The sequence below is a fragment of the Scatophagus argus genome, chromosome 22, assembly GCF_020382885.2.
Source record: "Scatophagus argus isolate fScaArg1 chromosome 22, fScaArg1.pri, whole genome shotgun sequence".
In the NCBI taxonomy this organism is placed as follows: Eukaryota; Metazoa; Chordata; class Actinopteri; family Scatophagidae; genus Scatophagus; species Scatophagus argus.
Genome location: NC_058514.1, coordinates 17,274,694 through 17,301,388, shown reverse-complemented (window position 1 = coordinate 17,301,388; position 26,695 = coordinate 17,274,694). Strand labels below are relative to the sequence as shown.

Below are 26,695 nucleotides of genomic sequence, written 5' to 3'. Positions count from 1 at the left end.
TGCACCAGTTCCTACCAGGAGTCACGGCAGACGAGGACCGCGGAGGAGCAAGAGGGAGATTAGCCATCATTTGTGTGGAAAAGCAGTACACAGATCAGAAATATTTTCACACCTATGATGTCCAGTTGTTGGAAAGACAAACCAAGATGGTCATGGCGAGACTTACTTTCATTGTCAAGTTTGAATAAAGTGTGTTTTGAATATATTCATAAAGATATGAAAACAGGTGTAAGAATACTTTGGTTGCTCACATTTCTTGAATTCGTTTTGTTTAGCTATTAGACTAAAAGCTAAGAGAGTTTGCGAAACTCACTACTCATGTCCATCTCCAGGGTGAAACTACGGGGGGCTATCAGACTATCACCTTTAGAGGTACAAAGTGGTATTACAAGACAGGATGGGCCAGGGCTCACTGGTTAGCCTGCTAACGTTGTTAGATATCTCTGCAACATAACACAAAGATGTCTTTCACATAAAATCAACACTGTTGTTTCTTCATATTCTCTTGATGATGTTCCATCCATCCATTTTCTATACCGCTTATCCGTCACGGTCACCGGGGGGGTGGGGCGGGGGTTTATCCCAGCTGGCTAGTGAGAGGCAGCATACACCCTGGACTAGTCGCCACTCAATCACAAGGCTGACACACAAAGACAGACAACCACACACGTACATCGTTGCTATGAGGCGACAGCGCTAACCACTGCACCGCCATGCTGCCCTTGATGATGTTAGTTCATTTTGAATGTTTTCAACTAAAACTGTGATATACATCTTACATATGGCACCTTTAAAAAGCTACAAACCTAACAAGGATTTCAATGACTGGGCTTTGATGGACAGCTTGTGTTACATTGTGATGCAAGTACCTCATTACAGCCTTTTAACCCTGAAGAAAAACAAAAACAAAAGAAGCATGAATTTGTAGGGAATGCATTAAATACTTTTCAGTACAACAAGAAAATGATTATGGGAAATGTATGAAACTTCAGCATGATATATTGGCAATCAACAGCTTTAATAAAGAAAAAAGGAAGTTCCGGCCTTCAAAAAAAAAAAAAAAGAAAAAGAAAAAAAAAAAGTAAAATCTTACAACATGCCCATCACAAGTACAGTAAATGGTGCTGAGTAAGTTCGAGTGCATCCTCAGAGTCTCAGAAGTATGTATTAACACCTGGGTAGATGACAAACAAGTCAAACCCACACCCACAAATAAACTTGACAATGTTTATTAGCAATAGTTAAAGTTATATTTTTTGTTAAATCTTATATTGAGTTCTTTTTGTCATTTTATTATTTTTCCTCTTAACATGAACCGCACAAGACAGACTCACAAGGATAGATGTCTAGAAAACGTTTAACACGAGCGCACTGAATTTTTGTCTTTTTTTTGTTTTCCTCTAAGTTCATTTATTAATGGCCTGCTTAAAGGCACTGCCACAATACAAGGGGTGGGGAAAAGCTACTGTCCATCACTTGCACAAGACAGTCCACTCTAGTGTCTAGTATACATGTTGGGTTGGGGGAGATAGTGGATGAGGCTGCTATAGGTAAATCTCATAGAAATCGTCCAGCTCCTCGTGAAACAAGTCCCACTCATCCTCTGAATCTGTCACCTCGTCGTCGGCTCCCGCGGCAAGCAGCATAAGGAGCATCTCGCTCAACTCAAACGTCACCATCTCCTCGTCCTCGTTGTCAAAGGAGTCGGTGCTTTCCCGTTCGTCAAAGATGTCCCACAGTGGTGTTCGCCTTGAATTCTGAGGGAACAAACAACATACAACTCTGATTCCAAAAAAAAAAAAAAATTCAAAAAAGATGGGTTGTGTGAAAATGTGATAATCCTTTTTGAGATCTGCTCAACTGAAAATAGTACAAAAACAATGTATTTAATGTTTGACCTCATCAACTTCATTGTGTTTTTTTTTTGTATTTATATGCTTATTCTGAATTTGATGCCAGCAACACATTTTAAAGTTGGGACAGGGGCAATACAGAAATAAACACAGTTTTTCTAGCACACAATACAAATACAAGAATATTTGCATTATTATATATTATTATATTTTTCATTTTATGTTCCTTTACACTTGTACGCCAACTCAGTAAATAGCATACTGTTTAAATTTGTCTGACAGCTTTAGTTAGCTTCAGTCATCATTATTCTGTCCATTGAAAACCATGTATCTCCAGATATGTCGAATGTGTACATGTATTGAGAAAACTCTATATCTTAAGCTACATAAACTATTGTTTATTATCTAAAAAAAAGCATCGTCACAAAGTTGAAAACAGGGCTGTTTTTCTGAGCTCCTGAAACCTTTTAAGAGATGTGTTACTGTAGATTAAACTACCTAACAGCAGTTCAGATGCCTATCTTTCAAACTTACAAGCCTAGTATTAGTCCTACACAAGGCCTTCTGTTGTCTAAGCTTTGTCAAATTAGTCCAAAAGAAAACAAAACAAACAGCCTTGGATTTCTCTTGGGATCAATAAAGTATCTATCTATCTAGCCAATTCTTTGCAGTGCAGATACTTCACTGAGCCACAGTGTAAAGAGGCTTCACTAAGTTTATTAATATAAACCATAAGGTCTGTGGAAACATTTCCTCCATACTTTTTTCAATTCAATTCAGTTTATTTATATAGCGTCAATTCACCACAAAAGTTATCTCATGACACTTTCCAATTAGAGCAGCTCTAGACCAAACTCTTTAATTAAATTGTAAATACAGAGAACCCAACATTCCCCCTTGAGCAAGCACTTGGCGACAGTGGCGAGGAAAAACTGCCTTTTAGAAGGCAGAAACCTCGGAGCAGACCCCGGCTCAAGATGGGCAGCCATCTGCCTTGACCGGTTGGGTTGCGTTGAGAGTGACAGTGAGAGTGACAGTGAGTGAGAAAGAGAAAGAAAGAGAGAGAGAGAGAGAGAGAGAGAGAGAGAGAGAGAGAGAGAGAGAGAGAGAGAGGGGGCGTGCCCTTATTGCATTAATTTCCTTAACTGGGTTTATATGCTTGTTGGGCAGTGTGTATTGACCTTGGTGATGTTTTCTATGTTGCTTTGTAACTGTTGCGAATGTGCTATTATGGTCATTACCAATCTGAGAGAGCCCAGTAGTCTCTTCCCTTTTTTGTGTGAAATGACAATGTAGGCAATTTAAGGGATGGGGAGCATAACTGGAGAGAATAGCTTCCTGTTAATTGAGATAATGCTAACGTTCATGAAGTTTTAAATGACTATCATTTTTCAATTTCTTATTATGGTTGGGATAAGGTTTTAGTAGGAAGTGACTTGTTTGGTACAGCTTTCCTCATGCAGTGGTTTAGTACAATTAGCATAGTGCTAGGAAGGGTAGCCTATATAAAGACACTGTCATCAGTAGCAGCTTGTTGTGAGGAAGTCATATTTGAGTAATTTTCTTTGGTTCATTTGCTTCCTTTTCCTTAGAGCTAAATGTATTTCTATCCTGCTCCTGACCCTGTTAAAATACTTTCCACATCCAGCAGAGAGCACTACAGTTGAGGAGAATTGTTAGCTTATTGATTCTTATTGATAGCAGAGTAAAAGGAGAGTAGAAGCTTTAGCCTGAAAAGTAAGTAAACTGATGACATGTAGTGGGTACTGAAAGGTTTGGCTATCAAGACAATACAAACTGTGACAATCTTGGTGGCAATAATGTACCTCTAGGAGTACTTAGTGGTGAAACTACAGTACTTTTGTGTGAACAATTACCCGGTTCCTGCTATTGGATCCAGTCTGTCTTCGCTGTGGTTGAGCCTCCTCCAGCCTTCCATCAGGAAAGGCGTGCTTGTAGAAGCAATTTGAGCCAAAAGGGCATGTTCCACGACCCTCGTCAAAGTATCTACACGGTTTAGTCCTGAGGTCGAAAAAGAATATACACAAGTTAGATTGTCTTGGTGATTCCGAACACAGAAACACGTCAGATACATCAAGCAACTCTAACTGATTTTTGGGTGATTAATATTTTGAAAAGAAGGCTCATACAAAGCCTTTAAAAAGAAAAGTAAAACCTGCCTCAGTTGCAGAAATGTGTTCTTGTTTCTCCAATTTACTGTATCCTACAGTAGGTAGCAACCGACTGGTGGAGCATCAGTGTAGCAGTTACACGTGTGTTTACACAGAAAGCAAAGTGTATATTCAAGAGTTTGAGTGCAGGATCCTTTATGCTTATTCATCTTTCTCCTGCAAGTGTTTATTCACCCCAAAGAGCAAGAAAATTAACAGTACATGAGCCTTACGCTCTGTGCATGTGTGTCTTTGAATTCACTTCAGCCACTCACTGTACTCAGCCCTCACCAGACACTTCATTTCTGTTTCTTCTCTTCCCTCTCGTCCCTGTAATTTTATGTTTATGAAATACGTTACGACTCTTGTTCCAGTAAGCATAACCTATAATCACCCCAGAACACAGGTCACCTCTGCAGGTTGAGAAGTGAGTAATCTCAATTTAGCTTGAAAAGTAAACTCTGTTCCAGATCAGGAGTCTATTCCTCCAGAAAGTCCAGCTGTGCCAGCAACTCTCTATCCCCCAGAACCCTGGAGTCTCAGCAGCTGAGCAGTGAATCTGCCCCTCTGCTCCGCCTGACCCTCCACACACTCAACACTCAATGCACGTTAGTACATGTGCTGTACTCGACACCTGGACGTGGACACACACAAATTTTTTGACTTTAGTTTTAGTTTAGTTTTCGAAATATTCAAGTTGAATATTTTTACTCGTGTGCATATTCACATTAACTTGTGTCTCTGCATTTACTTTGTATGTGATCTTACAGCACGAAAAAAATTGGTTTGCTTTCTGTGAAAAACACACCATTACCGTTTCAGGTTTGTGTAGCGTGTGTGTGTAATGTGTCCCTCATGTACCCCATGCCATCCTTGTATTTCTGGATTAGTTTCTGCTTGTCGTCCTTGTCTTCCACCCAGTACTCGCTTGGTATGACAAAGTTGGATGTGATTCGACACTCTGGGCAAGACCTGCAACAAAACAAAACAACTGGTGGAAAGAGTCCTAGAATACAGCAGCCAGTACAAGTACTGTTAAAGGTAAGTAAAAGGTTAGTTAAGTGGTCACTGGGATTGAGTCAGAACCGCAACTTCTATTTGCAATATCTTGCTGCTTTGCAAAGGCCTGCCCGTATTTTTCTTTTACCAGAAATCATTCCTCATAAATTTCCATGGAGTGGGATATGTATGGACTCAAATAAGAAAAAAGATTCTGAACCTGTGAAATGGTGATTTAAAAGTGGTGTTGTTAAACTGTGACATATATTACTTGTGCATGAATTTTATTTAAACATTCTCAATGTCTCCGACATTCAAAAACATCCTTATTTGAGCCCATGAGAAGGAACTAAAAACAATTTGAAATTGAAAAAAACCATTAGCAACTGTATATCATGGGCAGCTGTTTTCAGCTGATGAAACCAAAGTTTATTTTGGAAAAAAAAATGAAATTAAATAATTAGTCCATTTATGGATCTTGGCTGGGTTATTATCAGATGACCAATTAATGGAACATTTGATAGTTCATTTTTATTTAATTTATTTTGACATGACAAAGCAAACATATGCTTAAAGCTTCTATCTGCAATGGTTCAATTTAGTATCTCTCAACTATTAACAGACCACACAACTTTTAACTTTAACTTTTAGTTTAAAGTTCTCAGATCAGAAAACCATTTAGTATTTGAGTGATGGGGCCTACAATCTATGGTGGACACAAGGTTCTTATAACAAACATAAAGTGCCACCTAAAAGTTTGTGATCTCTTCAGAAATTTCTACATTTTTGCAAGTCCTGAAAGTAGACAAGAGAATCCATTCAAACAAATGACACAGAATTATACTTGTGCATTTATTTATTAAAGAAAATTAACCTTTAGTACATATCTGTGCGTTGCAAAAGTATGCGAACTTTTGCCTCACTATCTTGTATCCCTTGAGCAGTAATAATGGCAATGTTTCCAGTAACTGCTGATCAGTCATCCACAATGGCTTTGAGGAATTTTAGCCCATTTCTCAGGGCAGAACCATTTCAGTTCTAAGATGTTGGTGGGTTTCCTTACATGAACCGATTATTTCAGGTCCTTCCACAATATTTCAATTGAATTAAGGGCCAGAATTGACTTGGACAATCCAAAACATTAATTTTGTTCTTCTATAACCATTTTTGTATAGAACAACTTGGGTCCCTGGGGTCATTGTCTTGCTACATGACCCAGTTTCTCCAGAGATTCAGCTCAAAGACAGATCCTGACATTTTCCTTTAGAATTTGCTGGTATAATTTGGAATTCATTGTTCCATCACTGATGGCAAACCATCCTGGCCAAGATACAGCAAAATGGGCCCAAACAAGGATACTATCACCCCCACGTTTCTTGGAGAAGATGATGTTGGCACCTCTCATTTAAACAAAACAAATCTATTTTGGTTTTCCCAATAGTCTTCTGACTTTCTGACTTGTCCAAATGATGTTTAGCAAACTGAAGATGGGCTAAAATGTTCTTTTTGGAGAGCAGCGGCTTTCTCTTTGCCACTATGCCATGAACACCATGGTTATTCAGTATTCTCCTGATGTTGGATTCATGAACATCAACATCAACATCAGCCAATGTGAGAAAGGCGTTCAGTTGCTTGGCAGTTACACTGGAATTAAACCAGAAGGTCACATAGTTTTGCAACTCGCAGATATGTTATATTGAATCATTCTTCCAAATGAATAAATGCACAAGTATGATATTTCCGTCTCATTTATTTGATTGGGTTCTCTTTGTCTACTTTCAGGACTTCTGCTGCTGTTTTGAGACATTTTTATGCATAAATATAGAAATTCTAATGAAATCACAAACTTGTCAGTGGCACCATAAGCAATTGCCACATATAAGTCACTGTCACGTATAAGTGACTCACTTGATGATTTTGCTCTCAAACTGCTTGGCACTCCTCCACTTGCGAATGCACTTTAGACAGTAGCAGTGGCTGCAGTTGGAGAGGATGCCAAAACGGCGCTCGCTTGGGTTGGCCTTCTCAAACACCACTTCCATACACACACCACACATCATGTCCTTGCTGCGTTGGATGGCAAATGAAATCTCCATGTCTTTCTCATGGGCTTCGATGCATGCCTAGTAAAGGGGAACAGTTAAACCAACATGACAGAACCAGGGTTCCATTCAGCTGTGCTTCTCAGACAATGTATCACAGGAATTGTAGTATTTACAATCACCAAGTCTAATGTTAGATTCCTAAGGCTTTTGGTTTAATAAACCAACTTACAGGATAGCTGGGATTGTTATCTTGGGCTGTGTTCAGACAAAAGTAGCACAGCAGGTCCTCATCCATTTTAAAGATACTACTACATACTGTAGTTGTGGCAAAAAAACAAACAAACAAAAAACAAAAACTGAATGTGCCTCAGGTTTTGCTGTAAAGGAATGTCATGTGCTCTGACAACACAATGCATTGGCCACAGAAATATGTGCATATTCTCATTAGATGACTTTGTTATGTGAACAGCATTCCTCAACTGTTCACCTTATTAACTGAGTATTCTAGAAAGTGTAGGACAGTGGGACAGCAAATGCACTCCCCAATTACCTTAGTGTGCTCGGAGCGCTGGGTGTTGTCAGTGGGATGGAGCACCTGGAGGCCACACATGTCACACACATCGCCGTGTAGATAGGCACAGTTGATTCCATAGCGACACTCTCCAACTGCGGCGTAAGGGCAGAGCTGCTTCCTTAACTCTTTCTTATCCAGTGCTGTGTCACTATCCTTCTCCTCAATGAGAGGGACGGAGCTCTCCACCTTCACTGGCTCAGCTGCACACACACATTGAAGTCATCATTTGAGCTGCTGTGCGTTTTCAGATCATGTGACAGTGGATGAACTCTATCCGCAGTGCAAGATACATGGCCTAAAGTGACAAATGACTTACTACAGACCAAAGTGTATTTAGTTATAGCCATTTGTAATAAACATAAATTATCACTTGGAGGCAAATCAGTTCTCTTGCACAAGGCCTTGCTCTGGTTGTTTGAATGAAACTGTACACAAAAATCAAAATAAACCAAACTAAATGGACAAACACACCTTTGGGGTTGTTTGAATCAAATCAAGGACAGTACCCTAACACCAAAACCAATGCGAACCATCAGAGGTGTGTGTAAGGAGTTTTGTCAACTCTAACCATGATTAGACTGTCTCTGTCCTTGTGTAAAAAGTACTTTGATGAAATGTGAGTATTATTAACAAAATTCATGCAATGCTGGTCACTCACCGCGTCCACAGTACGGCTGTCCTGGGACAAACTCTGCAGCATTGACCCAGTCTTGAGCCCCCGGGCCAGGTACAGGCCCGCTGGGTTCTCGGTCTGATGGACTGACCAGCGAGACGGAGGGAAGCAGCAGCGTCTGTGAGGCTGGCAGCTCTTCATTCTTTGCCGGTTTACAATGTTCAAATCTGAAGATGCACACAGGACCAGGCTAAATACGTGCAACCCAGCAGTTTATCAGTCACATCTGCATATTAACCCTAAACCTACCGTATTTTTCGGACTATAAGTCGCTCCGGAGTATAAGTCGCACCAGCCAAAAAATGCATAATGAAGAAGAAAAAAACATATATAAGTCGCACTGGACTATAAGTCGCATTTTTTGGGGGAAATTTATTTTATAAAATCAGAGATCAAGAACAGACATTACATCTTGAACGGTAAATTATAGTAATAACAATAGATTAGAGAACAACGGGCTGAATGGGTGTCTGGTATGTTAATGTAACACATCAACAGATATTCAGATAACTATAACATAAACAACATAAGTTTACCAAACCCTGTTCCTCTAGCTGTGGTCATCTAGCTTTTAGCCCGCGATTAGCTTTTTTGGTTTTCTTCATTGCAGTTAGAGTATCCTCCGCTTTTCGCCAGTCCCTCACAAGTTTCTCGCTAACTACAAACTTTCTTTCAGCTGCTCCATTACCGTTTTTGGCTGCATATTTCACTACTTGCAGCTTGTAATCTGCAGGGTATGATTTTCTTTTTGGGGCATTTGTGTTCAGTCTTTCTCAGTTGTCTTTATAAGTTTATGTTTAAATTTAAATTTTTCGGTGGTACAGGAGCGTAGCAGATACTGGCACACCAGCCTAGAGCGCCCCCTCGCGACTGTCAGCGTGAACATGTGAAATTACCGTATATATTTTATTATATAAGTCGCACCAGAGTATAAGTCGCAGGACCAGCCAAACCATGAAAAAAAGTGCGACTTATAGTCCGAAAAATACGGTACTGCTAAATACAACTCATCTGAAACTCTTACTCTTAGCTTCTCACACCCAGACTGGAGAGCAGATAAACCACTCTTATTGGCTGTGGTGCACCGTCCCCCTCTGCCTTATTAGTTCTTCGATGAATTCCCTGACTTGCTATCATACTTGGCAATAAACTCAGACAAAGTAATCATAGTGGGAGACTTTAACATTCATATGGATGTTGAAAATTACTGTCTAGCTTCTGCATTCAAATCAGCTTCTCCCAGAGGGTAAATAAATCCACTCACTCCTTTAATTATATCCTAGACCTGGTGCTAACCTACGGCACTGAGGCTGACCACCTTATGTTTTCCCCCCAAATCCTGTCTTGTCTGACTTCTCTTTAATAACATTTGAATTTACTTTAGCAAACTATATTTTTCCTGGGAAAAAATTCCACTTCAGCAGATGCCTTTCTGACACTGCTGTATCTAAATTTAAAGAACTTACTCCAGCAAGCTTGCCATTACACCCTATATTACTACAATGGAGGGCAACTATGCCAATTTCACTCCCTCAGTACAGAGCACTGCAACATCACTTCTTAGGACCCTTAATTCTGTAGCCCCTCTGAAAAAGAAGGTCATTAACCAGAGGAGAGTAGCTCCATGGTACAATTGAAATCTACACATCTTGAAACCGAAAACTAGACAGCTGGAAAGAAAAATCACATTCCAGCCAAGGTGTAGAAGACAGTCAAACCTGGAAAAATAGTTTATTAATTTATAAAAAAGAACTTCATAGCACCAGAAGGGCTCCTCATTAATATAAAAGAACAAGAACAATCCTAGATTCCTTTTTAATACTTTAGCCAGACTGACTAAAAATCATAGTGCTGTTGAGCCATGCATCCCCCCACCCCCTGACGACTCACCAGTGATGATTTCTTAACTTTCTTCACTGTTAAGATTGCGAACATCAGAGCGAGGATTGGCAGTAATACTCCACCAAATACGGTTTCCCTTATAGAAACCTTTTGGAACCGTTTGGACAGCTTCTCCCCCATTCACCTCTCAGAGTTAACTTCAGTCATGACCTCATCCAAGTCATCCACATGTCTACTTAACCCAGTCCAAACAAGACTGCTGAAGGATGTCTTTCCCTTAGTTAACATTTCTATACTGAACCAGATTAATCTCTCTTTAGTCACAGGATATGTACCACAGGCCTTTAAGGTGGCTGTCATCACACCACTATTAAAGAAACCTTCCCTTGACCCAGATGTATTAGTTAATTACAGACCTATATCGAACCTTCCATACATCTTCAAGATAGAGGTCTTGTTTCCATACTTGTACTTCTAAATCTCAGTTCTATATTTGATACCATTGATCACAACATTCTACTTCAGAGAAAATGAAATTGGGATTAAAGAATCCGCACTTCAATGGTTCGAGTCATATCTATCTGACAGGTATCAGTTTCTTAACGTTAATCATAATTGCTCTGAGTACAGTAAAATTACCTATGGTGTACCTCAGGGTTCAGTATTAGGGCCAATAATTTTCACTCTCTACATGCTTCCATTAGGGAATATTATGTGGAAGGACGTCAATTTTGTCTGAAAGAAATTAAGCCCTGGATGTCTTCTAACTTCTTACTATTTAATTCAGAACAAAACAGAAGTTATTGTATTTGGACCTAAACATCTCAGGAACTCTTTTTCTAGCCGGGCTGCCACCCTGGATGGCAACAACTTCAACTCTATTACAGCGGTGAGGAACCTTGGAGTCATTTTCAACCAGAACCTGTCCTTCAGTTCCCATATCACGAGGTCTGCCTTTATTCACCTCCATAGCACAGTTAAAATCAGGAACATCCTTTCTCAGAATGATACTGAGAAACTGGTCCATGCATTCACATCACTTCTAGGCTGGACTACTGTAATTCTCTCTTGTTGCATCTCTAGGATGTTCTAAAAACTTTCTGAAGAGTCTCCAGTTAGTCCAGAATGCTGCAGCGAGGGTATTGACAGGAGTTAACAAGAGAGTGGCTATCTCACCTGTTTTAGCCTCACTCCATTGGCTTCCTGTAGGATATAGGAGAGACTTCAAAATCTTTCTATCGACTTAAAAGACTCTCAATAACAAAGCTCCGTCTTATCTCAAGGATCTCACTGTTCCTTATTGTCCCAGTAGAACACTTCGCTCACAGAATACAGGTCTGCTAGTGGTTCCAAGTATCTCTAAAAACAGACTGGGAGGCAGAGCCTTCAGCTACCGTGATCACTACTGTGGAACCAACTCTCTCCATGGGTCAGAGAGGCAGACACTCTCTCCACATTTAAGTCCAAGCTAAAAACATTCCTCTATGATAGAGCTTTTAGTTAGGGCTGGCTATGCTGTTATAGCTATGCTGTCATAGGCTTAGACTGTGGGGGGACACATCAGGATACAGGGAGCCACCTCCTCTCCTCTCTTCATACACATTGTTGTTCCGTCTTTATCTGTTATACTGTGTAGTCTGGCCTCGGTGTCTCGCACTCTCTCTGTGTCTCCACAGATTTCTCCAGAGCTCCATCCAACCTCCACCTGCATCACCTCCTTCCCTCTGCTTCTACCCTTCCTGCTCATTAACCAACCTGCTGCTCCTGCTTTCCCTGTTTACGGTCCAGCCTGCTCACCTGGAGCCTCCATCAGCTCTCCCCTGACTGATCATTCCCCATCTATCCCATATCTCATGTTGTTAACTGCTTTCCTGCCTGTACAACATCCATTGCACGTCTGCCCGTCCTGGGTGAGGGATCCCTCCTCTGTTGCTCATTCTGAGGTTTCTCCCATTTTTTCCATTAAAGGTTTTTCTGGCAGTTTTTCCTTAGTCAATGTGAGGGTCTAAGGGCAGAGGATGTTGTTATAATGTTATGTAAAGGCCTTTGCAATAAACTGCTTGTAAAAATGGGCTATACAAATAAAGTTGTCTTGTCTTGTAAGACTACTGACATATTACTGAACCCCTACTTACAAGGGTGCCTGAAACGAATTTCTGCTATTTCAGAAACATGTCAATAAAAAGTTCAATGAGCTGTTAGCCCCCTTTGCCAAACACTCTGCACAACTCTGATCTCACCAGCTAATAACAGCTAACAGCTAACGAGTTTTGCCTCCTGTCAGTTTCAACACTTCATTATGCCAACATAAGTATTTGCAGGATTCTTCGGATCAGCTTTTACAGACTATGTGAATTGCATACCATTTACAAGTACATATGCAAACAATGTGAGGACAGTACCAACACAACTTGCTACAAGGTGTAACAATATATTTGGTGATTAGATTATGTTATCTGCAATTTTGAAATTAGTCAGATCTGTTTCTATTTAAGTTAAGTCGAAATACAAATCACAACTTCCTGGAGCCCAAAGTGGCCTCTTCATTTTTTCTTTTGTAGAACGTGGAACCCACACGTTTGACATTTTTGCTTGAAAAATGACAGAAACAATTAATTAACATCACCAGCAATGCAGGTAATGGCTGTAATGTTTAGGTGGGTAATGTGTGTGGTGTGTGTGTCAAAGAACATCCACATGACTGCCAAAACCCAAAAGTTTCCCTGCAAAACACTTTACTGGAAACAGAATTTATTTTATTCACGTCACTTGTCCGTGGTTTTAATGTTGTGGTGAGGCTAGTAGGTGTAGTTGGTCACTAATTGTCTTTATATTGGCTAATCAAGCACATAATTAATCATGGCAGCTTTAATTAACCAGATAAATTTACTTAAACTAGGCCCTCTAAAAGCAGTTTAAACTAATTCCACATTGAGAAACTACATCAATAAAAGGGCGCTTACATATCAACTCATCAGTATTCATAATGTGCTTTATTGGATTTAGTTGATATGTTAAGGGGAGCTTTGAGTTTTACGTAAATAATAAAAACTACCACACTGCATAAATGAGTGACTATGCTTGTGATGAGATAGGGAGGGGATATATTTTGTGTGCCGTTTGGAAAATGTTCTAAATGTAAATATTCTGAAGAAATAATAAAATTTAAGTTTGGACTTGGACTTTAGGTACTGTATAGTATCTCGCCATTACATCAACTACAGATGACTGAAGAAGTTTTTGCAGGCTGACTCAGAAAAGTCAATATTTTACTTACAACCAGCCTAAAGAGTCAACCAAAAAAAAGCCAAGAAAAGCAAAATATAGTGGTGATACTGGCAACATCAGAGATTTCTCCTGAACATGGTGGCCAAACTAGCAAACATCAGAAATATCCTGACAATCTGTACAAAACTGCTAACAATTACGGTGATACAATCAGCAAAGTAGAAATAGGTACACATTCACAACGGAAGATGAGGAGGCAAACACTAGCTTATTAAAAACCTGATGAGGAAAGATCCACATTTAATTCAGTATTGTGTCTCAGTATAACAGAACACTTCTATGGTAAGCAAGAGTCTTATGCTAACTATAGTCTCAATTTGATTAATTTGTTGATAATGCTGCAAGCTCACTGCGAATGACCTTCGACTCTACTGCCGCCACTCCCGCCCCCCAGTCCAGCGGTGTAAACCCAAGGTTTCTTTTCAGCACCATAGCCAGGCAGATGGATAGCAATAAGACCTTATAATGACAAAATTTTGTTTTATTTTAAAGACAAAATTCATCACCTCCAGACCTCAAATGGTACCAATCTACCTTCAAACACAGGAGCCTTAAATACTGCAATAGGAGTGGATATTTATCTAGAGCGCTTCTCTCCCATTAACCTTCACCTTCCCCTAGTTATGCTGCTATACGCTCAGACTGCCGGGGGATCTCTCACGATGCACTGAGCTCTCCCTTCCTCTCCTTTTGTACACATTTATAATTCATGTTACTAACTCAACTTCTTCCCTGGAATTCTTGTGCTTTCTCACCTCACAGGTTACCATGGATCATGGCTGGACCTCCTGCTGCGGTCCTACTTGAATCCTACTGCGATTATTACTGTTTACTCCTAACTTTTTTTAATTCTCTTACTACTCTGTACAGCAACTACCATTATTATTGTTACTGCTATTGTTATCATAATCACCATAGTATTGTTGTTGCTACACTAACCCCTCTCCCTCTCTCTCTCTCTCTCAACCCAACTGGTCAAAGCAGATGGCTGCCCACCAAGAGCTGGGGTCTGCTCTGAGGTTTCTGCCTTCTAAAAGGCAGTTTTTCCCTTGTCACTGTTGCCAAGTGCTCGCTTGCGGGAGAATTTTGAGTGTTCTGCATTATAAAATTTAATTAAGAGTACTGTCTAGACCTGCTCTAACTGGAAAGTGTCATGAGATAACCTTTGTTGTGAAGTGGCACTATATAAATAAACTGACCTGTTCATGTAAACCAACAACACGCCTCTCAGGCCCCATCCTGACTAAGCTGCTCAAAGATGTTTTATCCTTACTTAGTACTTCTCTACTACATATCATCAATCTGTCTCTATTAACAGGCTATATATAGTAGTCTTTAAAGTAACTAATCAGTCCTCTGCTCAGAAAACATACTCCAAATAAATGGTATCAAACTAAATCCAGAGGTTTGGCCAACAGTGGACTGATACCTTCCCTTTCTAAGATACTTGAGAAAGCAGTTGCCAATAAACTACGTGACTTTCTACAAAGTTATAGTTTAATTGAGGGTTTTACAGTGTGGTTTTAGAGCTCATCATAGCACAGAGATAACACTGGTCAAAGTCACATTTAACCTTCTACTTGCATCAGACATATGAGTGACTTGTCTCCACACTCTTATTGTTAGACCTTAGAGCTGCATTTGACAGCACTGACCATTACATTTTATTACCCAGATTGAAACATTCAATTGGCATGAAAGGAACTGCATTAAGCTGGTTTCAGTCATAATTTTCGGTCATTATCAGATTGATCTCAGTTTGTACCCTATTATCCAACTAAAACTCTACACTCCCAGGAGGCAGGGTTACTCGTGGTTCCTAGAGTCTCCAAAAGTAGAACGAGAGCCAGAGACTTTAATTATCAAGTTCCTCTCCTCTAAAATCATCTTCTAGTTTCAGTCCAGGAGGAAGACAGCCTAAGAGTAGACCTAAACTTTACTTTCAGACAAAGCTCATAGGTAGGACCGAGCCCCAAGTTCTGCTGCTATAGGGTTTATAGGGTTAGACTGCAGAGGGGCCTCTCCTCTGTGGTTCTGCTTGATTACTGCTATTAGTATCATTTTTTCATGTTCTTGTTGTCGTTATAATTATTAGAGCATCACTGTATTATCTTTTCCAGTGGTATTACCTTGTTATTACTGCTGTTTCTATGCATCTCTGTCCACCCGCTATTAATGAACACATCATATGTGAATGAAAGAAATATGCACAATGGACTTAACATTCACAAAGTCAGATGTCCAGACATTTTATACTTCACATAGGTAACCAAATCTTCAGATTAGGCTACAGTACTTCAACTGAAATCACAATTACTTATTCACTCATATTTCCCTTGCAATTTTCTAATTCTGTAAAATTACATCATTAATATTTGCCTGTTTGGGCACAATAGCTGTGGCATTTTATTTCCCTCAACTGTCCCTGTGGGAATCATTCATGTGCTTTGTGTGATGTTAACAAGCCACATGCTCTTTCTCTGTGCTCTTAAAAATGCATAATCTCAAAGTCTGTTTTATATATTAAATGTTAATGTTATCAAGTTGTTTTTGTTCCATGTTCCATTCATGGGATTAGGGCAACATGTTCTCGTCTGCCTCCATCACGTTACAAAGCCACTGTGGCCAGAACAGTTCAAAGAGCACCAGAACACGATTAATCAGCGTTAATATTTTTAACGCAATATGTTTTTCTGTTATTTTGGTGGCCGAAATAAAAAATGCTATTAAATAGGTTTTGTCTCATTATCATAAATCATCATCAAAATAAAAAATTGAAAGACAGTCTAATGCAACAACATATTTTGTTGATAAGACTGATATAATATTATGTAATACTAGAAGTTGCACAGTGGAACCAGATGACTTAAGATTTATGTACAACTATTTGGAAGTTAACAAGTAAGGACAGCAAGTTACTGGTGGAACATGCAATGTTCATAGTGCAAAGTGTCATTTCTGCAGCATTTCAAATATGATTTGGTTAATGAAGAACGTGATTTCATTGATCGTTTAGCAGTTTCAAATGGCATTTCCAATATATCCTATATTCACAATGTTTAAACTTATAGAATAAATTACATCTGCTTTCTTTTAGACTAGTCAATAGTCTAGGTTTAAACAACAGGGTGATGATTTTAAGCACATAAAGTGGGGGTTACACAGAACAGTTGACTACTAAAAGCACTCCTCAACAATGTGCAACACTGTAGATCAATGTGTCAGTCACTATTTATTTTTCTTTCAAAGAATCAATACATTCATTACCTTATGCAACCTGAGACTGCTACAGTTTCACAAGTCACAAAAACGGGCTTTTGAGATCCAGTGACTGAAGGTGGACATAACTGGTTGCTGTGGAACATAGAGGTTCAATGTTATATGTTAAATAAAGAGAATTTAAGGGAGTTTAAGAGAATATTCCTGTTACAACTATACCTAATGTCATTTAATATTTGAAGTTTCTAATAAAGTTTAAAATAAAGGTTTAACATCAAGAAAAGAAAAAAAAAAGATTTAAAGGTTATTTAAAATGTTTGGATCACAGAAGTCAGAAACAAGCCCTGGACTATTCCTCTTCCGGCTTCCTCCATGATGGATGATGGTGAGGCCTATCAGGACACAGTATTAACCATTTTGTTCCCAGAAAGCCACTGGAGCATTAGATGAGCAGGGAGGGCTGTTGGAGCTATGCATATATAAATGAGAGAGGAGGGTGCTGCAGAACCTGAGGACCCAGCAACAGCACAGGAGGAGGGGGTGCAGCTCAGAGAAAAAGAGCAGGATGGAAAAACAGTGTTATGCAATTGCCATGAAGGCTGCAGTGCACTCTGTCTGGCCCTGGGGGTTGCAGAAGAAAGCGAGGTGAAGAGAGACACAGAGACAGAGTGAGAGAGTGAGACAGTGTCTCTCACAATGGGTAGAGTCCTGGGAATTCACCCATAATAAACCCCCATAGCAAGAGCCTTTCTCTGGACTCTTCACACAGGGTGCAAAGCCCCAAAGGATCACAGAAATAATGAGGACACCCTCCTCACTGCAGCTCCATCACAAGGATGGGGGAATGTGACTTAATGCTACAAACACAACAACAGCCAAAACAACAGCTCAGTGCTATATAACCTCAACCAAAGGCTTTCTACAGAAAATAAGCTGACTGTTCAGGACAAATGATCAAATATGTGTAGAACTAATGTGCCCCCGCTGCTGTCGGTGGTCCTTCAAGTGCCTCGGTAACTATGGGGATGCTCCTGAAGCCAGACGTGGAGCAGACAATGTCTGCACAAGCTGGCTGCTGCTGTCTGGGTAAACTCAAGCTAAACAACAGACTGGTAGCTAATCTGCCTCTCAAAGGACTACAATACCGCATGTGTGAGCCCTTTTACGACGAATAATTACTACTGACCATATTCAAAGGATGCTGCAGTGATTTAGATTTTTAGGAAGCCAACTGGTTCACACTGATTTCACTCCAGTATCATCTTTGTAAGATGGGAAAGTTACTTCTGTAAGGCAATTCAATCAGTGAACACCATGTCTGATTTTACTTATCTAAATCATAGTGCAGTTTTCAAATCAGTCTGCTCACATGTAATGGCAACGTAAAAGACAATTTAAAAAAGTGTTCACTGAGAAATAAAGGCAAGCTTTATGTCAAGATCATAGCTACATCGCAGTCAAATGAATACAAAGCTGTGGCTGTCAGATGCAGGAAAACAAAACAAAAAGTTCACTTAATAAGGACACAGAAATTAATCACATATGATGTTCTAGAACAGGCTTGAAATATTGCTGATGTCAGATTAAAAGTGTTAATTTGTGTTAAAATTATTATTTATGCAGCGCTGTGTAGCTGAGTTCTGTCAGATAGGTAGATGCTCTTTTATGTTTATTTTTATATTTCTTTCTATTTTTTATTCTTATTTTCTTAAATATTTCTGATTGTATATTTCTTATGCCAGTGCTGTACTTGTACCCTGCTGTTGTAACACTGCAATTTCCTCTTTGTGGGACAAGTAAAGGTTTTCTTATCTTAATGAAAGAGAGTAATAACTTCGTATGATGTTTGGATATATGAAGACATTGCCGGGACATTAGACATAAGACATGTTTAGAAACAAATGTACACTGGACCATCTTTGACCATTGACAAGGTGATTAAATATTCCTCATTAATGTCCTTTCAAAGAATGAGGGAAGGCTACTTGTTAAAATATGTTCAACTTATTATATATGGATTTCGGATATCTTTTGAATGCATTACTGAATGCTATAGCCACCTAGCACCCTGATCTTTGGGAGAATACACTTAGCATAGAACAGAAGAAATGATGTGATTTGTACTCATTTCAGTGGGACATACTAGATACATATTTAACCACATTTTAAGTCTCCACAAGTTCATTGTTATAAAAAAGGAAAGTCTTAAATAAAAAATAAACATAAAGCTGAAATCCTTAGTCAATTAACAGGTAAGTAATAGGTAACCATTTTCATAACTTAATGGACAGACAAGTCATTTGAAGGAAATATTCACTGACTGCAAATTCTAAAATGTGGATATCTGGCAGGTTTCTTCATCTTCCAAGACAGCAAATGAAACTTCTTCAGATTTAGTTGGAAATGACAAGGCAGCAAAATATTTCAGCTTATTTGTTGTGTTATAATAATAGGCATGGATGGATTGTGATCAGTATTTTCAGATTTTTTAAATAATATTTTGCAGATTAAACCATAATGAAAACAGCTGTTAGTTGCAGTCCAGTGGTATAACATTCACCATATTTAGACGCAGAGCAAATTACAGTATCTTGTAGGAAGGATGTGGTCAAAACACAACAGCAAATGTGCCCAAAAAATATTACTATGTTCAATCAGTCAACTACACATGCATACAGTAGAATTTTTGTCCTTTTCATCTCAAGAAGGAGCTATGGTGAGACAGTCGGGGGAAAACTGTTGAAAATATACCTCCGCCCACACTGATGACTAGAGGTGTCAAGATGTACTGATACTGATGATAATCATGATATTTACCGTTAATAATGCACATACTATCACTATTTGTTCATCAGAGTTACTGTTCTCTCTCTACAGTTATGACAGACTCTTTTTCAGTTCTATCTTTACCTGCAATTTTCCCCAAACACACAGTTTCCCTTCTGAAAGACCTTGAAAGTCATAGCTGCAGGTTTGTTGTTGGTCAGATCATTTGCATACTGACAGTTGTCTCATTCTTTGCAAAGACCACACATGAAACATACTCACATTCTCAGTGTCATTAAACGGCGGAAAAAGAAACACGCCACACAACAACGAAAGTCAGTGTGACTCATAGCATTTGTTTCGCTAGATATCATGATGATATCGTGATTGTGAATTCCTTTGGCCACAATAGGTATGTAGTGAAAATATGGTATAACAGACAAAACTTGAAATGTATTTTTTTTAAATACATTTCATCCAGTAGAACAACGCTGTACTGCTACAAAAAAGTGATTCCAGTTCCTTTGAAGTATGTGGAGCTGCCACAGACAGACCAACAACATGTTGACATTAGGAAAGAGCTGTCTCAGGTAACAGATCCGCTTGAGGAGCAGGCTAGAACAGTTCTTAGAAGCCATGTCAGCAAAGCTGCTGTACTGTCAGCTGTGCTGGCTGAGAGCAGGGCCACTTTTAGAAAGAAGTAATAACTGACAACTGGGAACACTTGGTAGCTGACTTTGAACATGGCTATTGATTTAAAATAATCAATCATTTTTAGTTACATCCACATTTGACTCATTTTTTTTGTTTGTTTCTAAAATGATTTTAATTTCACTAATTTCACTCTTTACCTGCAACGTTCCCCAAACACACAGTTCCCCTTCTGAAAGAACTTGCAAATCATAGCTGCGGGTTTGCTGTTGGTCAGATCATGGGAATACCGACAGTTGTCTCCTTCTTTGCAAAGACCATGCATGAAGTATCTGAAAGTACAAAAAAAAACCCAAATATTTTCAGTTATACTAGAACTTTAAAAAGCATTTGCTCATTTTCACGGCTGTTTGTAATATTGAAATTCATAGGTCTGAAAGGCTGAAAAACCCACCACATGTAAGCAACCCTTTGTGAATGTTGTCTATCAGCTTCATGTGCTTACACAGTCAAACTATTCTCACAACAACAAACCCACTCATTACGATATCTAATGTAACATTAACGTTAGTCTCACGGAGACCCTGAACCAGCTCTACGACATTTAGAAATTTAAAAAAACTAAACAAAAAACGCTGCTTTTAACGTTGGTTAACAGTGGTTCTAAAGTGAAAGTGCATTGAGTATCTACTGACAGCTAACTAGTTAACATTGGTGTTAAAAATGTTATCACACTGTATGTAAACATTGTAAGACAAACGTCTTGCGTAACTGTTAATTATTATAGACCGGCATTAACGGAGTTACGCTGTAAATGTAGCTACCTAAGCTACCACGCTGCTCCGTGACCACAACACAGTGAACATAACAACCCAGCAGTCTAATAGCTAACGTTAGCTAAGTTAGCCAACAGCTGAGCCAAGCCTCAAAACACGGTGCTGTCAGTTGCTCAGCAGCCACCGTACCGCCGCTATTCTGGTGCCAAACCATATGCTATTTAATCATCTTCGATACTATAAGACTCGTTTGTCTTATCTTACCTGCAGGTTACGTGTTTTGTCCAACCTCCTGTTACTGGTGAAGTCGCCGTAGACGCTACTGCTGCCTCCGCCATTGCTGTTTATGTTGGGAAGCTACGACCGGATGTTCCGGACAGCTCCGCTCCGGGTCGGCTTCTTTCGCATATGAACGATTCAAGTCGGAGTTTACTGCAAAGCTCAACCAAGGGAGCGTTTTATTTTCACAGGAAGTACACAAACCGAAGGTAAAGATACAACCGAAATTAGAAGACTCTGTCATAACTGTACAGAGAGAACAGTAACACCGATGAACGAACCGATCACCGAAAACATTGTTCATCCAGTCATTTTCAACAAACGTTCCTGACGTCAAAAACTGTACTGACCCCGTTTTTATCAACGTGTTTATCACCCTTGACTGTTCTGAAGAATCTTTTGTCATTTTAACCAGCATTATCAAAAAGGATTTAATTAGAATGGTATAAAAAGGTAGGTACATCACATTCTCGTTTATCAGTGCAATCACATAACCGCTGTTAGAGTTGGTACATGGGAGGTTAGTCCTTTCTGAAAGCTTTTCTAGCACGTGGTTAACGTTGTGAAAGGGAATATTTTTAACCCAAACAATAATTTTTTCTACACCTGACCAGGTAGTTATATTGCCTATACAAAATGTGGCAGAAATCTGAAAATCAAAGACAAAAAAAGTCAACTAAGTCAAAAAACAAACATAACTCATTAATCTGTCTGAGATGTTAGACGTGCTGTTAAGTTATTTTTCCTTTTGATCCCTCTTTGTTTGAGGGAGGCGGTTTTGCGTTTTCAGGAGGCTGTCAGAATCTGTCAACATTTAAAGATTTGCATTAAAAAAGACAGAACACACAGTTTTACCTTTAACGTGCTATTTTATCTGATTCTTGTTCTTCAGTTTGATTCCATTTACTCTTTTATCTCACCTATTTCACTTTATTTTTTATGCTAGTTCTTCACATTTTGAGTCTCTGTTCTGCTATGATGCTTAGTAATTTTGCAAGAAGATATTCATCACTTCGTTCCGATGCGATTATCTTGATGTTGGTGTTTTCTAGGTGACACAGAGGTTCCTGCAGGGTTGTGTCTAAACAGGGTACCCACTATTATAAAAAGTACACTTGATCAAACACACAATCTATGAGCCATGTAAACAAAACAGCAGCCCAGCTATCAAAAATTGAAAACACTGGATTGGAAAACTTCAGTGTCCAACAGAAGAAATCCAGAGGCAGTCCAAGAAAAAGGCTTCAGAGGGGGGACTGAGCAGGACGGGCAGGCGCAAGGAATGAACCTGAGCACAAAGAGATAAGTATTACATCATAAGGAAAAATCACGAACAGAGATTGTCTCAAAGAGAGAGTCTGACATAATACCACAGAAGCTGACAGTATAATGTGGGGTTAGTGAAGCAGGAGAGTTTATAAATCGGGAGGTAGAGTGGTGATGATTGGACCAGATGAGCAGCAGGTTTGCAGGTAAGTGGATCACAGGAGGAAGACGGCTCGGCCCAGTCCTGCTCCGGATTGGTTCACACACCAGAGGAGGGGAGAGAGAGAGGACAGGAGACAAAAAACACCGAGCCCTATCCTAACAGAAGGTTCTTCATTTGATAGTCTGCCTGAGTAATAGTACACTATGTTTCTGAAGTATTAAAAGTTCAGGCACCTTTCAGAATGTTAAATAATGGAGCCCTCAGTGTCTCAAAAGATGAAATGTTTTTCATAATACACACAAGTATTATTAAGTGCAAAGGTATAGCCTTTTTGTCTTTTCTTGGCTACAATATATAGCTGTTAGTTTAGCCTCTGGCCAAAAAATAGATAAATCAATAAAAAATCCCAGTTGAGGATGCTTGTCATATTCTCCTTAGGGTTGGTTGTCCCATGTGCTAACATGTATTACTGACAGTGAGTGAAGGCCATGAAGATGAGTTTATTATTTTTCTTTTGTTAAATAAGGAAAAAAGGCAATTGTAGAAATGATTTTCCCTGTATATGTTCTCTCATCCCGCGACCCTGACGGATAAGAGGTATAGAAAATGGATGGATGGATACATTCTCTCATTCCAAGAGGTTGTGTTAGGTTGTTGCATTTCAATGGAGAATTAACATTGTAAACTAATTTTTAAGACCGCCTCTATTTTTTCCCTCAGGTCAATAACACAAGGAAAACCAATCACATCATGTGTGGCTATTGATCCCATTATGGTCATGGCTGTCACAAGTGTACAAAATGTATTTGACAGCCCACATCCTCTGAATAGGCTTAAGGACAGAGAGTTCACTGCAGTCCCGATTCACACTTTAGACTTCTATTACACACCGTAAGGGAAACTATTAAGAATTGAGTTTTTGGGGGATTCAAATCTAAAAATTGTGACTATCAACCCCTTCCTCCCCGACCTGATGAGTATAAATACAATCCCAGCAGAACTTCACACAACTTGAATTGGTCTAATCAGCAACATGACAAAACACATGTCAAGGTATATTATATGGTAGTCCAGCCAGGGTGACATATCCTTGTCAATGTTCAAATTTTCTTTCTTTCTTTCTTTTTTTTTTTTTTTTTTTTTTTTTTTTTTAATTTAAGTTACTTTATTAATCCCAAGCTGGGAAATTACTTCTCTGCATTTAACCCATAACTGATTGAAACACACACACATGCAAAATGCAACATGCAACATGCAATGAAACACACAGGAGCAGTGGGCTGCATCAAGCGCCCAGGGAGCATATATTGGGGGTTAAGTGCCTTGCTCAAGGGCAAATCACTCCACCACACTCAAATTTTTCCTGCCCATCCGGTGGGGGAATCGGACCAGTGACTTTCCGATCACAAGCCACTTCTCCAACCTCTAGGCCACAGCTGCCCCCAATATGCTCATTTCTGATGACTGATGGAATGGAACTCTTAAAAGTTCTGGAACTTCTGTACTTTAATTCTCCTCTATATAGAACTGATGTTTCACATTGAAAACATTCTGCTGTAGTCTCATTAGGTGTTCCTTTGATCCCAACACAACAGTTTGCACTACGATCTCAAGCAGGTTCGACACTCACACAACGTTTCTGACAAAGCAACTCATACGAAGTTTTGACAACACGATTCTTCAGAAATATTCGTTTTTCTGCAACCAAACGAGCTTCCTTGAATTCAGGTGAGTCTACAAGCGTGAACACGGCATTACTGCTGAATAGTATTGAGAATGAAAATAAATGATTGCGTGAATTTAATTCATTAGTTAACTGTTAAATTAACATTTCTGTTTTGTCTTTTCACAAAGCCACACAGCAAATCCTCTACTGATTTTGAAGTGACATTAGATGATTTTGTTCACACACTCACAATGCTGGCATTAGTTTAGTTCAAGTCATATTTCTGTGTTTGTGGGTTGACAGAGCATAGTGTTTGTCCTGGAAAACTGTACTCACAAAAGGAGTGTGTTCCTATTTCAGTTAGAAATGCAGTCATGTAAATGTGTGGCAGTCAAGTAGTGGAACAGATAATTAAATTTAAATTGTCAACACAAATACATAAAGTAATCTGCTAACCTATAATTATTTTTATACATACCTTAATGCGGCATTTTGTTTTTTAGTTGTGGGGTAGACAATATTGTGATGGGCTGAAAACATGAAATGTAAAAGCTGAGCACAGACAGTGTGGTCATGTGAATTTAAAATAATATTTTAGCTGTTGTATCTTTTCAGTTACAATGGACAGAGGAGATGGACCCCACATCGGTCCTAACCACAGTGGTTCTAACGTCGGTAGGAACTTCACTGCTCATTTCATAGCAACAAGCCTGATCAGAAAAGACTTTCAGAATCAGAAAAGACTTTATTGTCATTGTAAGTGAAGAGGTTTCACATTACTAGGAATTTGTCTTGGTGATTGGTGCATACATAGAACGTAACGTGTAACATATAATAGAAGAATAAAATAAAATAAAATAGAATAAGGTAAAACAAAATAAAATAAGATAAGTAAAATAAATATGTTTCTGGAGGTAGTCCAAAAGTGAGGTAGTGCAGGGTGGAGTATAGTGCAAGTGGGTGAGGCAAACAGTGCAAATGGTCAGCAGGTGGATAATGACATGAGCATAAATCAGTTACTGATGTTTAACCCAAAAGATCCCACAGTGACACTGGTGTCTGACCCTTCTCACCCTGGACATGGACTCTTTGAGAAACTCCCTTCAGGCAGGAGGTTACGGTCCATTCGGACCAAAACCTCACGCCACAAGAACAGCTTCATCCCCTCTGCTGTTGGACTGTTGAACACCAACTAACATGCACTTTAGTTACTTCAGTACAGGCACTGATTTCTGCTCATGTCATTATTCACCTGCTGTTCATTTGCTGTTTACCTCACCTACTTGCACTATACTTCCACCCTGCACTACCTCACTTTTGTACTACCTCCAGAACCATATTTATTTTACTTATTTTATTTTGTTTTACCTTATTCTATTTTATTTTATTCTACTATTATATGTTACTCGTTACGTTCTATGTATGCACCAATCACCAAGACAAATTCCTAGTAATGTGAAACCTCTTCACTTACAATGGCAATAAAGACGATTCTGATTCTGAAAAACCTTTAAATGAGGAAAAAAGTTACTATAAAAGCCCAGTGTAGCATATATGTAGAACTACGATCTTGGACACTACAGGGTACTTTTTCCAAGAAAACATCACACTATAACAAAAATTACCATGGTGAGCATGCAAAACAGAGGAAAACCGCCCGGACTTAGTCCCTCTGTAATGTCATACTAACGTAATAACCAGTTATTGTTCTGGGCCCCGGACACCTTAGAAACAAACTGTCCAGTGATATTGCATTGCCAGATGGGTTAGCCGTGGCCTCAAGCTCCACTGTAAGAAATTTAGGAGTTATCTTTGACCAGGACATGTCCCTTAACTCGTACATAGCAAATATTTCAAAGACTGCATTCTTTCACCTCCGCAATATCGCAAAGATTAGGCACATCCTGAGTCAGAAAGATGCAGAAAAATTAGTCCATGCATTCATTACCTCTAGACTGGATTACTGTAACTCCCTTCTATCAGGCTGCCCCAATAAATCCATAAAGACTCTCCAGCTAATCCAGAACGCTGCAGCATGACTACTGACAAGAACCAGCATGAGAGATCAAATTTCTCCTGTTCTGGCTTCTCTACATTGGCTACCTTAAAATTCTCCTCCTCACTTATAAAGCCCTGAACGGTCAGGCACCATCCTATCTTAAAGAGTTCATAGTACCCTATTATCCCACCAGAGCTTTGCAGTCCCAAAATGCAGGGTTACTTGTGGTTCCTAGAGTCCTCTAAAGTAGATTGAGAACCAGAGCCTTTAGTTATCAAGCTCCTCTACTATGAAACCATCTTCCGGTTTCGGTCCGGGAGGCGGACACCCTCTCTATATTTAAGAGTAGACTAAAAACTTTCCTCTTTGATAAAGCTTATAGTTAGGGCTGGCCTAGGCTGGCCCCTAGTTATGCTGCTATAGGCTTAGACTGCCGGTGGCCCTCCCATGACGCACTGAGCTCTT

At 39.3% G+C, this 26,695-nt stretch overlaps 1 protein-coding gene across 1 annotated transcript; it reads right to left on the bottom strand.

Moving 5' to 3' along the window:
• Window positions 1-1,213: 1,213 nt before the first annotated feature.
• Window positions 1,214-21,478, bottom strand: mkrn1 (makorin, ring finger protein, 1). The gene is made up of 8 exons (XM_046379082.1): window positions 21,122-21,478; window positions 20,282-20,413; window positions 8,301-8,482; window positions 7,619-7,842; window positions 6,932-7,146; window positions 4,886-4,996; window positions 3,731-3,875; window positions 1,214-1,757 (listed from the first exon to the last, which is right to left on the bottom strand). The coding sequence occupies exons 1-8, from the start codon at window positions 21,193-21,195 to the stop codon at window positions 1,545-1,547; spliced, it is 1,296 nt and encodes a 431-aa protein (XP_046235038.1). The 5' UTR covers window positions 21,196-21,478; the 3' UTR covers window positions 1,214-1,544.
• Window positions 21,479-26,695: the final 5,217 nt, after the last annotated feature.

What these genes read in the sequence shown, in the direction of transcription:
- mkrn1 (XM_046379082.1), bottom strand. Translation starts at nt 21,195, where the DNA reads ATGGCGGAGGCAGCAGTAGCGTCTACGGCGACTTCACCAGTAACAGGA. An exon ending in ACAGCCGTACTGTGGACGCG is followed by an intron (nt 7,843 to 8,300) that starts GTGAGTGACCAG and finishes GTGTGTGTGCAG; the next exon opens with CTGAGCCAGTGAAGGTGGAG. An exon ending in TTTGAGAGCAAAATCATCAA is followed by an intron (nt 4,997 to 6,931) that starts GTGAGTCACTTA and finishes GTTTTGTTGCAG; the next exon opens with GTCTTGCCCAGAGTGTCGAA.